This window comes from Cebidichthys violaceus, unplaced genomic scaffold (assembly GCF_023349555.1).
Source record: "Cebidichthys violaceus isolate CVI_PGR_0920_01 unplaced genomic scaffold, fCebVio1.0.p SCAF_155, whole genome shotgun sequence".
In the NCBI taxonomy this organism is placed as follows: domain Eukaryota; kingdom Metazoa; phylum Chordata; class Actinopteri; order Perciformes; family Stichaeidae; genus Cebidichthys; species Cebidichthys violaceus.
The window spans coordinates 185,028-201,112 of NW_027176324.1; the positions used below are offsets into that span (position 1 = coordinate 185,028).

Genomic DNA, 16,085 nt, shown 5'->3' on the forward strand with positions numbered 1-16,085 from the left:
TGTCTGGACATCAAAGTCTTCTTTAAAGAAACTGACACACATGCTTTCCTGTATAAAACTAGCTTTCATCCCAAACATACTTACGCTGGTCTAATTAAATCACAGCTACTTCGATTCCACAGAATTTGCACAGGACAGAGGGATTTTCAGGAAGCAGTCAAAACACTGTTTCGTGCATTGTCCACAAGGGGGTACTCCAGATCCTTCTGTAGAAAGGTCCTTAAGACTTTTCTAGATGTGAAACCTACAACACTTACCTCTAATCTTCCGCTCATCACCACCTACTCGCCGTCCACAAGGAACCTGTCAAATCAACTCAGAATTCACTTCAATAAATACATCAAAGGGTCTCCCACGTTACAAAACCATAGTATTATCCCAGCGTTTAGAAGGAATAAAAATCTGCAAGATTTTCTGGTAAAGGCTAAAATGCCACCACTTTCTAAACCTAGGCCCAAAATACTCAAGGACTACTTTAAACATCGGCATTGGCTCACCAACAACAGCACAGGGGAAATATTCAAATCTTTAATCCGAGGAGACCCTTACACAAAAAGCTGTGTTTACATTATTTCATGCGAACAGTGTTCCTTGAAATATGTGGGTGAAACAGGGAATATGCTCGCTACACGCTATGCCCAACACAAATATAATATCACCAGGAGAAAGAAGATGGCCACACCACTGGTCAAACACTTTCTCCTCCATGGACTGGCATCATTAACTACAACAGTAGTTGAGTGCAAGGACACCTGGACCACGGCCCAAAGGAAAACTGCGGAGAAAAAATGGATCGCTAGACTCGGCACCAAGGAACCGCAGGGCCTAAATGAACATTGAGGACCTCGGAGCTGGGCTCGGTGATGGACAGTACATCGGGGGCGGGGCTGTTTTTTTACAGCACTGTTCCCCAAAACCCTAATCCTAAACCTAACCCCTAACCCTAACCCTAACCCCCTAACCTGCCTGAAACCCACCCGCCACTGCACTACATACCAAAAAGGAGTGCAGTGGTGTTTGGATATTAAACAACCGGTGTTGGTGGTGGGGGACTCAAACCTGTCTCGGATCTCTGAGTACCAATATCCCTCGGTACAGGTAGACAGCTTCCCTGGTGCCCAGGTGCATCACATCAGAGAGATCCTAGGGAAGCTGGACCCCTGCCATATGGTCCACAAGGTTGTCCTCTCAGTGGGGCAGAACAATTGCCTGAGGGGGAACCAGTTGTCCACAATAAAAAAACAGTTCCAGCAATTGGTGTCGCGGGCCAAAACAGTCTTCCCAAGGGCAGAGATTGTGGTTCCAGTGATTCAGTTCTCCCCACGACTTGGACCAGAGTGCAAGACCCTTCTGGGTGAAGTTAACCCCTTCTTGGAGGGCAGCTTCAGAACCCTGAAGGGGATTGCACAGGACCAGTTCCGGGTGAATCCAAAAGACTTGATTCATTGGACTCCGGCCACTGCTGACAGGATCCTTCACTCCTGGATGGAACAGTTAAACACAGAATAGGGGGACCTGGAGTGTCAAACCAGCCCCATTCGAATATCTTAAATCTGTCTTCTTCATTCTTTTTAACAGTAGATGAAGAAAGGCTGCTGGAGAGGGGCCTTTTCTTCATCCCTACTCCACTGGTGGTGGATAGGCAGGGGCTCAAAAGGGACTTGTATAGATATCATAGAAGACTGAGACTTCTGGACCATTTTAAAGGTACCACTGATTCTTCTCGGGTCCCGTTTATTAATCCCTCCACCTGGGAACCAGAATGGGATCTGGCGGCAGATATGGAGAGATCCTCAGTGCAAACTGAAATGGCCAGGTAGACAGACATGCACTCATGTCAATGACCCAGTTAAATGTGTCATTAGTCTGGTTTTTACCATGATGGCAGCAATACAATTATGCAACTGTCATATAACATTAATTATGCAGTTTTGTTGAGCTTTTTAGAAAGTTATCTGGTTAAGGGCAGCTGTTGGGTTCTTTACTCTGGAATACTTGGATGTGGTGCGCTTGGTTGAGAAGTGTGCTTATAATAATCAAAAAGTAATATTATTCTTCTAAAATCATAGGTCCTTCCCTGGATTCTTTAGGGGCAAGAAACGACTGCTAACCAGAGGTCACATGCCTGCAAAGGTTTTGAAAATGTGGAAGCCTTTTGAGCTGACTTTTTTTTACTGGCATCAAAAGTTGAAATGACTCCGTCCTCAGCAGATGAGTTGAAGTTCATGCAGGCAGGCTGGGGAAAGAGGACTTTGTCAGTGACATCTGACGTTACACATGCAGAGGTATTTTATAGGCTGAAGCAGGCACAATGCCTAATGTGTCGTCAAGAGTACAAATTTTGTCTCATGCCTTTCACATGATAAAACTGTCCCATATTGTTTTTATTTTAATGTAGTTGTCCAGTCTACTAAAAACCAACTTTCCAAAGATGGCACATCTTGAGGACAGATGGCTACTTTACAAAGCAGCAGGTTCATAATTACTGTACTTAAATGAAAACATATTTTATGTTTATTGTACCTGTTAATACAACCAAAAGAGAAGGAATACATCATGATTTTGAGTCATCATTTTTTTGTGTTTTCACAGGTGGACATGGAAGGAGAAAACTCTCTGCTGTTCCTCTGGAGGCTGAGGGCTACACTGGGTCCACACTGAGAGGTTCCTCAACTGCAGGAAAGACCATGCTCTATATTGTTCCTCTCCAAGATGAAATAGAGCTAACACCTCTTCCTGCAAGTGCACCAGAGTTTGCACTGATGCCGAAAGCCAGTTGCTGGCACTCCATATCAATGACTGTCTTCACTCACACCCTGAAACAGAGGTGAAGTACCTTACAGTTTGGGGTTAAGGATGATCAAAATAAGTACATAATGTAATTTTAGGAACAAGTAAAATTTTCTGTTTAATATATCATCTTTAAAAGCTGTCAACAAATTATTGTATATCATATGAATATGTTGCCAAACATGAATCGTGCATTTTAATGATATTTAACCATCTGATTTTTCCACAAGACTAAATAGCAGTAGAACATTAGTCCTTGATAAAAGTTGTTGTGTAAAGTTTTTAACAGACTTAATACAACTAGACTTGTAAATGTGCCTGCACTCTTTCACATTCAGGATGAAGATTTGGTGTTTGTTGAGGAAGTGACATCTGGACCTGTTTCAATATCTGCTGGATCTGCTTCATCATCCAGTGAAGATCACTGCCCTCAGAAGGTAGAGTAGTTAAAAAAAAAGTTAAAATTAGCCACCTTTGATGTTACAGTTATTGCCCATAATATAAGTCCGTATTTCATATGTCCGCATGTAGGAAGAAGAGGTCCAATGCCCGATATGCACCCATGTCTTCCCTGTCTCAGACATCGAGGCACATGCAAGCTGTTGTGGACAAAGGTAATTGTTTGACAATTTTTCCTACTCTGAAGATAAGCCATATAAATTGGTATGTGTCATGTAGATTTATTGCATTTACTATATTTAGACATAGAAGACATAGTCATAGAAGATGCAAAAGTCTGGGTTACACACCCATTGACGGCAGTGATATCATGCAAGATTTGTGTGATGAATAAGATGAATAACTGTTGCCTTTATTCTCATAGTAGCGAGGACAGAACCTGTCAAAGAGACACACTTCATACTGATATGGATCTTATTTCATGGTAAATTATTTCATGGTATATTCATTTATTATGAAATAGACTGTATTTATATGTTGGCATTAAATGCATTCCAATGTGAGGCTAATTTCAAGATTTTAAACTTTTTACAGTGAGGAAGATGTTATCAGGTGGGTAAGATCACAGGTGGACTCCAGCAAGACTTTTGAGATTTGTGTATCCAGAGACAACATGGTGGAAAGAGGTCTGAAGTTATGGAAGCGTAAAAAAAATGGCAGCCCTGTGAATCCCTTGAGGATCACATTCCTGGGAGAACCAGGGATTGATACGGGGGCCCTGAAAAAGGAGTTTCTGTCAAGTGAGTAGTTGACCATCATAAGTTTATTTGCCCCAGGGTAAAATGAATTGAAGAACTATTCAGCTAAAGATGCTAACAACGTATGTACAATAATGCACTTGTCAATGTATGAGCTCAATTACTTTTTTGACAATCTACAAAATTTGGCTTATGTAATGCTTTTGACTGTTTTGTTTTGTATTTTAGCAATGGTGGCTGGGATCGAGAAACGACTTTTTGAAGGAGAAAGTGAAAGGGGGAAGATGCCAAAGTATTCCTTGAATGATTTAGATGATGAGTTATTTAGGTACTCCGCCTAATGATTACAAAAGTGAGCTGAAGTCTCCCCCTGCACTGATGCTGAGTATTTTTAACCCCCTGTTCCTGTTTGTAGGACAGCTGGTGAAGTATTTGCTGTAAGCATAGCTCAAGGAGGACCAGCACCACGTTTTATGCAAGAATGGCTACCTTTGCTCTGAGAACCTTTCATCTAAGGGTGCCCATGACTCTACTTTATCGCCATTAATAACAATGGTAAGTTGAATTTTTTTGCAAAATATAGACATAGATCAATTTTATCACAACACAATGTTTTAATTACTTGTTTATGTTTATATAATGCCCAAAACAGTTAATATTGTATTAAGTCACTTTACAGGATGAATGACGCAAGAATTTCATGCTTGTCTATTCAGCTGTAAACCATGGACTGTGGTATCCTGGGAAATGGTATGCTGTGTTGTGAATGCAAAGCATTAAAGTACAATTGAATCTTTTTGGTATGATTATTTAAGATTGAAGATGCTTCTGACATGACTGCTCACATCCAAGACATTCTGGATTGTGGCTACACTGGCAAAGTTGACATGGAGAACATATTAAGGTGTTCACACAATATCAAATATTATTGCTGATGTAACACATTGTAGTGTGGCCTCAGATACTCATAGGCCTTGTGTGGTTTATTTTTTCTTTAAAAAAAATAAACCACACAAAATAAACCACGTTGTCTACATGTAGTAGCAAAGCCTTGTTCAAGGCCATTTTCCTGAGCCTGCTTCCCTAAAGTCTTAACTACTACACCTGGACAGCTTGACTTGGAGATTATTTCCCTTTCCTTAAAATATTTTTTTCTGTATTCAGGGCGATTCGACTTCATGTGAAGACTAAACGCATGCCCATGCTTCAGCAACTGCGTGAGGTCCTGAAAGTATATGGCCTCATCAAAGTGATGCAGACAAAGCCAGAAGATGTCTCTTCATCTCCAGAGACGACGACTCAGTATGCATGAGTATTGCTTTGAGTGTTTACTAGTTGTTCTACATAGTATTTCCATAACTTCCTTTCTGCTTCTTAACTAGCTCAGTTTTGAGGAATCTCATTGAGCATCACTATGTTTGAAATGTAGGTTGACTCACATTACATCATATCCCATCTGGCCCCGGAGTTGAGTGTAAGCGGTTCAAGTAAGCAAGTGAAGGAATCAAAAATCTTGGAGCACTTCCAAGATTTCCTCCTAGAACTTGACGGTATGTCCAACCATTCATTTAAAATAATGATTTGTGATTGAAAATTTAGATTTCCACCCTAATTCTATACCATATAACTTAATGAGCATAATATTGAACTGTTTGCATATAAAATGACTGGAGAGATTTATTCTGGTCTACACTTTGTATTTCTCTTCAAGATGCACAACCTGATGGCGACGCTGCAGGAGAGGCTTTGACTGTATCCTCAGTCATGCAGTGGATGACCGGTCAAGCTCACAGACATCTGCTTTTGGAAGATCGGCAAACATTCAATCTCACAGTGAAATTTGATCATTGGTGTCTGAATGCCATGCCTAACCACACTGTATGTTACCCAAGTGTCAGTGCTTGCACAGACACCATCACATTCCCAGTAGCCCACATTACAGATTATGAATCCTTTAAAACACTCCTGCAAACTGCCATTAAGTACGGTGCAGGGTTTGATAGAGTGTGATAAATGTGTTAAAGAGTTATTGGCAAGAGCATGGTTCTGGTTCATAATGTGTTTCCCTTGTGCTTATTCTTTATGTTTTCTATTCTTTAGTGAAACAAACAAACAAAATGTTCCAGAATCATTTCATACTGCAGCTCTTTATGCCACCTTGTTATAACGTGAGTGAGCAAAATAAACACACAGAAGTATCTATTGACTGTGCTTCATTTGTGATGAGTTAAAAGTGCATACTTGTTTTAGATTCAGCACATGAGATGTGCATCAAGTATATCATTGAGAAACTTCATCCAAAAAATGAGGCCAGTTGAAGGACATGCATATAAATGTCCCGTCCAAAAGAAGAGGAATTGACGGTGGGGTTTACTTGCTGCACTGCAGAAAGACCTTCAGCTGACAAGGGGCATGGCACCTCTGCTACAGTGACCCCATGCTCCGGATCAGCACCGTCAGGTTCCTCATCCTGCAAGTGTTCTGCTTGCAGGATCTGAGATGGACCAAACACATACATTAATTACGATTATAGCCATTGCGTAATAGCGTAGCGGAGCTACGGCGGTAAGAGGATAGATATCAGGATAGATATTCAGGATCAGAGGTTAATCCATGCATCTTACTTGCTCTGGTGTGTGCGGGAGTCCACCGGGAGTCTGGCGGGAGTCCACCGGGAGTCTGGCGACCCGAGGAGATTGCCTGAAGCCACCGGACCGATGGCGATGCCTGATGTGGATGGGGGCGCCGAGGCACGGCAGGAGTGCGTTGGAGGGGGGTGCTGAAGGGGTTGAGTGGATTGTGCGGTGGCAGGGCAGGATCGGGTTGGTACGGTGGAGGTGGAAGTGGATTCGGACGAGGCTCTGGTCGTGGTCTCTGGAAGACTACAGTGTCGTCTGTTCTCCCCGACAAATTCACATGGAGATACAAGTTACTTGTTCCTTCATTTTCACGTCTTTTCTCACTTTCTCTTTTTTCCTGTTCCCTGTTTTTCTCTACCGTTTTTGCACCTTTGTGCCTCATTTTACCTCATTTATATTTGTTGATTTTACTAAATGATATATATATATTTATTTTATTTCATTTATTTCTTAGTTTATTTTTATCAGTGATGAGTCTCGTAGCTGCTCAGAGCTCTGACTCTAAGTCGCTGTCTTTTATACACTGTGACAAACAGCTTTCTCACATGGTAGAGTGAAGGTCTGGACCAGTTTCAACCAGTTTCAACCATCTTCTTGGTTGATTCATATGTGATTGTGTGGCTGTGTGGCTGTCTGCCCAGGTGTGCACCTCTTTGAAGTGAATGTGATATCTGTCTTCAAAAACCATCTGTGATTAGCAAGGTCATATGAAATTGAAGGCTAAATGCAAACAGGTCATGGAAAAGTACAAGCATTATGCAAATATCATTCTGTGTTTTTCCAACAACGCATCATCATGTAACTGAACGGAAACTTTGCTCTCCTGTCAATTTAAACACGGGTCTTTTTTGTACAATGCAGATGGGTGAACAGAAAGCATAAATGTAAAAGTGTAATTAAAGTGCTGCTTTAGCCTTCAGACCTCCTCTCCTCTCTGCTCCTGTGAAGAGAGAAGAAGAAAGAGCTCTGTACTGCTTCAGCCCCACCTCTTCTCTCTGTGTCTGGAGCGAGAGAGAGAAGAAGAAAAAGGACTCCTGCCGGCTTCACTTTCCTCCAACATTTATAACAAACTCACACATTTTGACAACTGCACACCTTTATCTGCTGTCACAGCCCGGCTCACAGACTGAGAGCAAACAGAGAGACCAGCGAGCTGGCTGCTAACAAAAGCATTTTATGACCTTATTAACCAATGAAACAGATGCTAAAGGTAGGTATGAGTTGTCAGTTCTGAAGTGCATGTGTGACGTGTGTGGCAGTGTATCCTATAAAGCCAAAGAACAGTGTGATGCTGGTGGCTTAAAGGAGGTCCTCTCCCAGAGAGTGAGGCTGCCAAATGAAGATGTTTTTAAGGCAGAGCCGGCTCAGGTGAGGCTCATCCTGCTGACGACCCTCCGATCAGCACCTGCAGCAGATAATCAAACACAACAGGGACACCCAGTGTCTGGAGGAGGAGGGTCGTCACACTACGCACGCCACTATTCTAATATCATCTGTCTTCACCGCTTTCAAATACGACCTTTCCTCATAACCCCTCTATATGTTCTACACTAAATGTTGCTGTGGTTTACCTTGCATAGAGGCATGTACTGCTGTCCACATGAATCCTCCCAGTAATACAAGGAACACTCTGATTTGCCTCACCTGGGTGGAGTCCTGCACACAGACACCATCAGAATCAGCTGAAATAAAGGCTCTGCTTACCTTTGAATTTAGTGGCCACTGATGTTCTGAGATGCAGACCGGTCCAGCCAGGCTCCGGTCCCAGCAGAAGTTCTTCAAAACCTCCTGGAAAAGAAGTTCAGGCCGGGCCAGTTGATGAAGTCTAAACTACTGATCCCCAACTCTCTTAAACTCTCTCTTCACCAAAATGAACCCTAGCCCTCAGGTTTAGAGTCATGTAGACTCAGACTACTACAGACTACTTCCTAGGATCCACTGAGCTCCTCTCTCCTCTCCTCTCTCTCCTTCTGTATGAATTCATGCTCCATTAATTCACATGACTCACTTTGCTTCTTCTCTGGAGTCTTGGTGCTTTCTCTCCTCACAGGTTTCCATGGATCGTGGTCTTATCTGGACCCTGGTCCTGCTGACACCCACTGTTACTATCAGTATTATTATTATTATTATCACATTTCTATTTCTAGTACCAATACCTTTACTGGTTTTATTATTAGTTATTCTACTATATCCACTGCTGCTGTTATTATTAGTAGTCATAATCTCTCCATCATCATTACACTCACTACTCTCATGATATGAATATGTTCTGTCATATGCATTGAATGAGTTGTAACTCTGTTGTGTTGTTCATTGTGTCCACATGACATCTCTCACACTTCTGTCCATCCTGATAGAGGATCCTCCTCTGGTGCTCTCTCTAAGCTCTCTTCCTCTTTTCTCTGTTAAAGGCTTTTTGGGGAGTTCTTCCTGTTCTGATGTGAGGGTCAAAGGTCAGAGGATGTCACATGTGTACAGATTGTAAAGCCCTCTGAGGCAAATTTGTGATTTGTGATATAGGCAATACAAAATAAATTTAATTTAATTGAAAATCTATAGTTTCCTCAGACTCTGTTTGTCCAAAACCAAAATGTATTTGATTTATTTATCATGTTCAGACAAAAGCAGCAAATGATCACATTTGAAATGATGAAACAATGCAATATTTGGATTTTCTTTCTTGAAAAATGACTTTATTATTATCAGTAATATCATCAAGAAGTTGCCGATTCATATTCTGTCAATCAATTATTTGAAATTCTACCACCTAAAACTAAAATGATTGGACAGATGAAGTGACCTTTGGTGACCTTGATGTAGCTTCAGATGTTTGGTGTGTTTCCAGAAGTACATCAAGGATTCTGTAACGACTTTCATTGGATTCTTGTTTCTTAGTGAACACAGATACACACATTAATGTGCAGAAGGATTTCATCACAAGCAGCCGTCACATTTGAAGAGAATGAACCGTGAAGTGTCCTCCACAAAGTGACTGATTTGATGTGTGATGTGTTGAACCTTCACTCATGATCAGTGAGCAGAGAGCAGCTAAGGCTGATGGATGCTGTTAAACACTGAATGAAGTGACTCATGTCACCTGTGTGAACTCTGTGTTCTTCATCAGCTGCTTCAGCTTCACGTGTTGGAGAACATCGCCATCATGTGGACAGACGGAGCAACAGCAGCTTCACAGGCTTCACAGTTACATTCAGAAAAGACCATGAAACCGCCTTTATTCTGTTGTTGTAAAGTGAATCAAAGGTTTTAAACAGACTTAGGAGTCTCTTTGTTGATCCAGACCAGGTTTATTAAGTCTCCATCAAGAGGGTTCTGACCCAGACCTGGTCTTATGTGGTCTAGATGAAAAAAACCTGTTAAATGTCCCTTTGTTCTGTTGTTGTAAAGTGAATCAAAGGTTTTAAAGATATAAATACAGGTTTTAAACAGACTTAAGAGTCTCTTTGTTCTCTGATATCAACCTCTACCACTGCGTACCCTTGTTGCTAAGCGAGGTTAATTAAAAGAGGAACATTTTCACATCAAGTCCGGCATGATGTCGTCTAACTCAAAACTTTAGCTTTCCATGACAAACTTCTCCAAGAAAATAGAAAAAGTAGATTGTGAAAGTTGGGAACAATACAAATAAAAATACTTATCACATCATTTTAACTTAATCTCTTATTATTTTGACTAAATATCTTTAAAAAAGTAAAAAAAAATAAGCAAAGTTCTTATGAAATAAGAAAAACCCATAATTACAACATTCTTATCAATAAGAAAAATCTTTAGTTACATAATGTTGTAAATTCATGAAGTACGAAATCAGCAACATTTTTATGAAAAAGGTAATTTTGTTAATTACAAAATCAAGCGAAACGCTCATGATTTAAGCAAATTCCTTTATTACAATTTTTTTGAATTCCTTAATTACAAAATTAACTCAATTTATGAGGAACAAAAATTTGCTAAATTATTGTGAAATAAGCAAAATCCTTAATTATAAAAAACAAACTAAATCCATAATGACAATGTTCTTATGAAAAAAGCAAAATCCTTAATTAGAAAAATTGTAAATGCCTTGATTGCAACATTATTCATTCATGAAGTACAAAATAAGAAAAATTCTTATAAAATAAGTAAAATCCTAAATTACAAAATTAACCAAAATGCATGTTTTAAGTAAAACCCTCTAATTATAAAAAACAAGCATAATCTAAAATTACAGTTGTCTTATGATGCAAGCAAAATCCTTAATTATAAAAAATAAGCAAAATCCTTAATAACAACATTCTAACGAAATAAGAAAAGCCTTAATTATGAAAAAAATAAGTAAAATCCTTAATTACAAAATGAAGTAAAATCATGAAGTACAACAATGAAGTAAAATCATGAAGTACAACAATGAGCAAAATAGTAACATTTCTGAAAGAGAAATAAATGAGGTTTTAGGGGCTGATCACAGCGGGACGCTGTTCATATTTGTATTATTATGAATATCTTTTAGCTAAATGTTGTCCTGCTGCCAAAATCTTGCTCACTACAATAAGTGAAGTCATGAAGTTCATTATATGTTTTAAAGGACAAACACCAACAGATTGTCAACATTGAGTATCGTTCTACAGAATGTAGAAGATATAAGTCAATGGTTCATGTTTATTCTAATATATCACATTAACATTGATCCTGATAGTCTTTGGTTTCTGCTTGGACTCTGGTAAACCTGCTCTCAAGTCTACTTTTAAATGAAACTTTATATCTGTGAGGTGTTTTTAAAGATGGGAGACCAATGGGCTTGGAGCTGAGAGCCACAGACAGGAAGTCAGAAGGTATGGAGAGACCAACACATTGTTGAGAGTAACAAAGACAGGCTGTAATAATGTGATATCATATTCAGCCTTCTTGTCTCAAGGGAACATGCTATCAAAGGGAGCTGATGGTGGTTGTGTGTTAGAAATCATCTGGATGTGAGATGAGCTCCTTGGAGGAGCTACTCTGCTCCCTGAGCTCCTTCTTCTTCTTCTTCTTCAGCTGCAGGAACACCCAGGATATAATGATCCAGCTCAGTGTTCTTCTGTCTGCACGGCATCCGCCCCCTGTTGGCCTGGAGAGACATGACAGCACAGTCCTGTCTTCAGTTCACTGAACACAGAGCGAGAGCTTCATTTCAGTCGCTGGTCTAAACAACAGATGTGTGTCACTACCTTACAGTAGAAGTAAAGGGCAACGTTCACCACCAGCAGAGTCAGCAGCAGGACGATGGATTTGATGATCAGAGGTAATCATGAACAAACACATGGACAGTCATCACATCACACGACATCATGAGTCCAACAGCTCCATTGACCCTGAAACCTACAACCACTGACACGTATTACTCTCCATGTTTACTTCATGTTCACTGTTTGAACCACAGACGTTAGATAAGAAGTGGACCTATCGTACATAATTTCTATCATTAATGACGTCTCAACGTTTGGTCTCCAGGATCACCCTGGTTCTCTGAGTGAGGTATCGGAGCACACCGCCCTTCTTGATTCTGATAGGTGGAGGAACTACACTTGAAAATGGCGAGTTGGGGGCTGAAGGGTGTTATGAGTGATGTGGTGGCAGTGCAGCTTTGTGATTAGTCACGTCAGAAACTGCTTCAGATCTCAGAGAACCAGAGTTATCCTGGTAACCAAACCTGCTCTGTCCTACAGTAGATTGTTAGCTGTTGTCTTTGATAGACTGTGTTTAGGTTTGGTTACTATATGACATGTGTAACACAATGACAGGAGTCACAGTGTCACTCCAGAAACAACAACATGGACTCTGTGGTCAGCTGATCATCTTCAGTCAGTTTGGACCAATCATCTTCAAACCTGCATGTAAACAGTCAGCTTACCCAAGACAGTGATGGAGAGCAGACGGCTCTCAGAGGAGAAGGTATGATTAAAAACATAGAGGTGATAAACACAGCTGTAGCTTCCTTGGTGGGCGGGCTCTGCAGCAGGAAACAGGAAGTGGGCAGAGTGATTGACAGCTGGCTGGGTGTAGTTGTGTGCTGAGTTGGAGGAGGTGAAGGTGAGCTGGAAGGAGCCTCCTGGGTACTGTGGCTGGATGGAGCAGAGGATGGTGAAGGTGGAGCGCCTGAGCGCCCGAGCCCCCTGCTGCTGGGCCTCAGAGACCCCGTACATTGAGGAGGACACAGAGATGATTGGCTGAAGCAGCAGGTCTGTAAACACAGAAAGATGAGGAAAGTTCACGTTTACCCTCCGTTGAACAAGATGGACCCTGAATGAGGACGTGATGTCACAGGTCTGACAGACAGACAGAGAGACAGACAGGTGTGTCCTGCCAGGTGGAGCTCAGCAGTCTATGGAGGCTTTGAAGCTTCCAGAAACAAGCCCACCTCTCTACACTTCAGGATGTCGTTGTCCTGGTTAACTTTACAGTTCAGTCCAATGCAAACCCACTGACTGTCACTGCGACAGAGGAATTAACATACTGGAAACATTGCTGTCAGAGATGATGTCATAGATCAGGGGTCACTAATCGGTGGACTGCGGACCGGATCCGGACCCAGACGTCGTTGTATCCGGACCCTGGACCTAAAACCGTTAGATAATTGAGAATTAACCGGCGCAGCTTTTCCAGCCTTTATGGCACTTGTTCAGCGGTGCAAGAAACACACCGACCAATAGGTACATCCCAAGTCTCTTAGTTGTCATTTCCTCGCTCTTCGCTTGAACCGGAAGTTGTTCTGCGCCGCCATATTGACGGCCGACCCAAAGCTCTTATTCCTGCTCGGAGGATCGAGGATCGAGGAGCCATGAGCGAGGACGCACAAGAACAGGCTTCCAGGAAGTGTTTTAAGGGCCCCTTACTGTTCGTCAGTGATGTGATTGGACGCTGCAGCTGATCGGACTGACTGACTACAGTTTCACACCAGAGTGAAGACAGATCACAGATTAAACTCTAGTTTATATTTGATATGTTTTCTGATTCATCTGGTTTAAATAGATGTTCATTGTAGTCTGAACAACAAAAGGATCACAAACAACTTTCTTCATTCATTAGAAAGATTTGTCTTTCCATGATCTGATATTTCCCTCAATAACTTTTATTATGGAAACAATTATAGATAATTTAGTCCTAAATAAAGTAGGATGTAAATAGTTGAATAAGTAGTTGAAATAAACAGCTCTAAACAATATTGACAGCAAACAATGGGTTAAACTAAGTGGACAGCACTGCTCATTTACTGCTTAATCTCAAGGGTTCAAGGGTGTCTGTGAAGAGTAAAAGTTGCTGAGTCACTGGACCAGAGGACGCCATTGCTGACCAGAAAGGACTGTTGGTGTGTTCCTGAGGAGGACTTCACCGCCGTGGTCTTCACCTCCGCTGTCAACGTGTTTCATTTTTTGGACTACAAACTGTTTTCTCCAAGACTGAAGCTGAACTGTGACTTTAGACTTTCTGTGTCTTTGCTCTGCTGAGGATAAGGATTCAGGAGGCATCACCGCACCCGAGCTCCACAGGCCTGCAGCTTTCTTATTGTTGTGTGAGTGAGTGTGTGTGGGCCCATGTGTGTTTAAAGTTGAACTATTCTGTTATACACTGAGTTCTGCTGTAGTAAAGAAGTGAATAAAGGGAATAGGGGTTTTCACAAAGAAAGCTGAAGACATTCAAGTTGTGTTGATAGAAGATAATTCACTTTTATATACTTGTCCAAACAATTTGTTTACTTATTAACTTTTGGTTTCATATTATTTCAGAAAGTACTATTTCTTATGTTAAAAGGTTTCTAATTTGTGTTATTGCTGTTTTGTTTCTTGTCCCCTGAAATCGTAAATATGATTTGAACATTGTAAAAAGCAGTCAGTAAACCTTTATTTCCTTTTCATCCCAAAAAGTTGTCTGTGGTCAGTTATTAAAAATAGAGTGTGGTCTAAGTGTTTAGATCTATTAAGTTTTACAGTTTATTAAGAGCGTAATATAAATAATCTAAATTTCACCCAAATCAGGTAAACCTTGGTGGTAGCTACCTTAGGATACCAAACACCCCATCATTCCAGTTTAAAGGGTAACTTAGGTCTACTCTCTATAGAGTGTTGGGGTGCTACATAGATGATGTCACTGATGGGCTTACCTGAGCAGGTGAGATCCACGATGACGGAAGAGGAATCTGATATTAAACACTCTCTCAGAGCAGATCCAGAGTGAACACAGGTAGAGTTGATCCTCCACACAGATCTCTGTGAGGACTCCTTTCTCCGTCTGGTAGAAACAGCAGAGCCACAGTCCAGATCTCTACAGGCAACGGCTGCTTCCTTCAGGGTCCAGTAAGAGTCTTCTACTGGTCTCCAGTCTCCTTGATGTTTCACCTCCAGTGTTCCTGCACAGCGACTGGCTCCTCCCACCAACCTGACAGGTTCTGAACAGAAACAAGAGAGTCGTCAGTAAAAGAACAAAGTGAGTTTCAGTAGAACAGAAATGAACCAGATCAAAGCTGCAGCTCCTCTTCTACCTGAGCAGGTGAGTCCAACAGCTTTGCCAGGTGAGCAGGTGTTTCTATCTGAGCCTGAGCTTCTACAGTCCAGCAGAGCAGACTCATTGCCTCCACACTGGAACTCTCTGGTCCACATTGGAGCCTCCACTTCTCCATAGAGCGCCCCCTGGAGGACTGAAGGAGCCCCACAGCCAAGCTCCCTACAGAGCACCTCTGCATCCTGCTGGTCAAAGTCATCTTCACACACTGAGGACCACCACTGGTTAGACTGGTTAGACTGGTTAGACTTCACCTCCAGTCTGCCTGAGCACAGACTAGTCCCATTCACCAGCCTGACAGAGTCTGGAGAGATGATAGAAGATGAAAGAGAGAGAGAGAAAAGACACCAGACACTAAATAACAAGATGTCATGAAACAACAATTCAGAGACACAATTCAATAATACAATAAGTCAATAATATTTATAATAATAATAATAATAATAATAAGCAATAACCAGCTAGCTAAGTTAGCTCAAAACACAAATATCAAAGATCATAAAGTTAACATATTGAGTCAGACTGGAGGAGAATTCTTGTCATGTTTACTGAGATTCAAACAGCGTCTGTCTTGTCTGCAGTGTGAGCGTGGTCTTACCAAAGTAGGACACTTTGGAGCTGCATTATGAAACGGAGCTCAGAAGCTCAGAGACGGATTAGTGCTACTGGGTTCATCATGTTGTGCTAACAGAGAGAATGTTCCTCTACTTCCTTTATTATCATGTAGAATTCAGCAGCAAGCGTTGTGGTGAAGATGTTCAACATGAAAGAAGGGAGGGATGTTGCCTTGAAGACTGTGAGTTGTGTTGGGACCAGGACTCTACAGAGAATGGTATTCTGGACTCACTTGGAGGAGAAGGGCTTTGAACACAGAGACCTACTGCTGCACACACACAGTAAGATGCTGAGCAGAGGAACATTGTTGTTGACATTCAGTGAGACTTTCTGAATCTTTCATCACATGCAGAAG

The 16,085-nt window shown here is 41.4% G+C and overlaps 2 protein-coding genes across 2 annotated transcripts; one reads left to right on the forward strand and one right to left on the reverse strand.

The window, feature by feature from the left end:
- Nucleotides 1–2,192: 2,192 nt before the first annotated feature.
- LOC137872277 (G2/M phase-specific E3 ubiquitin-protein ligase-like) lies at nucleotides 2,193–5,957 on the forward strand. The gene is made up of 11 exons (XM_068710448.1): nucleotides 2,193–2,285; nucleotides 2,399–2,474; nucleotides 2,593–2,827; nucleotides 3,614–3,673; nucleotides 3,784–3,989; nucleotides 4,176–4,275; nucleotides 4,363–4,441; nucleotides 4,763–4,851; nucleotides 5,064–5,220; nucleotides 5,377–5,497; nucleotides 5,659–5,957. The coding sequence occupies exons 1-11, from the start codon at nucleotides 2,193–2,195 to the stop codon at nucleotides 5,955–5,957; spliced, it is 1,515 nt and encodes a 504-aa protein (XP_068566549.1).
- Nucleotides 5,958–10,792: 4,835 nt separating this feature from the next.
- Nucleotides 10,793–15,416, reverse strand: LOC137872280 (scavenger receptor cysteine-rich type 1 protein M130-like). Its single transcript, XM_068710450.1, has 4 exons — nucleotides 15,096–15,416; nucleotides 14,718–15,002; nucleotides 12,471–12,800; nucleotides 10,793–11,679 (listed from the first exon to the last, which is right to left on the reverse strand). Exons 1-4 carry the CDS (start codon nucleotides 15,211–15,213, stop codon nucleotides 11,534–11,536), a joined length of 879 nt encoding a protein of 292 aa, XP_068566551.1. The 5' UTR covers nucleotides 15,214–15,416; the 3' UTR covers nucleotides 10,793–11,533.
- Between the last annotated feature and the right edge of the window lie 669 nt (nucleotides 15,417–16,085).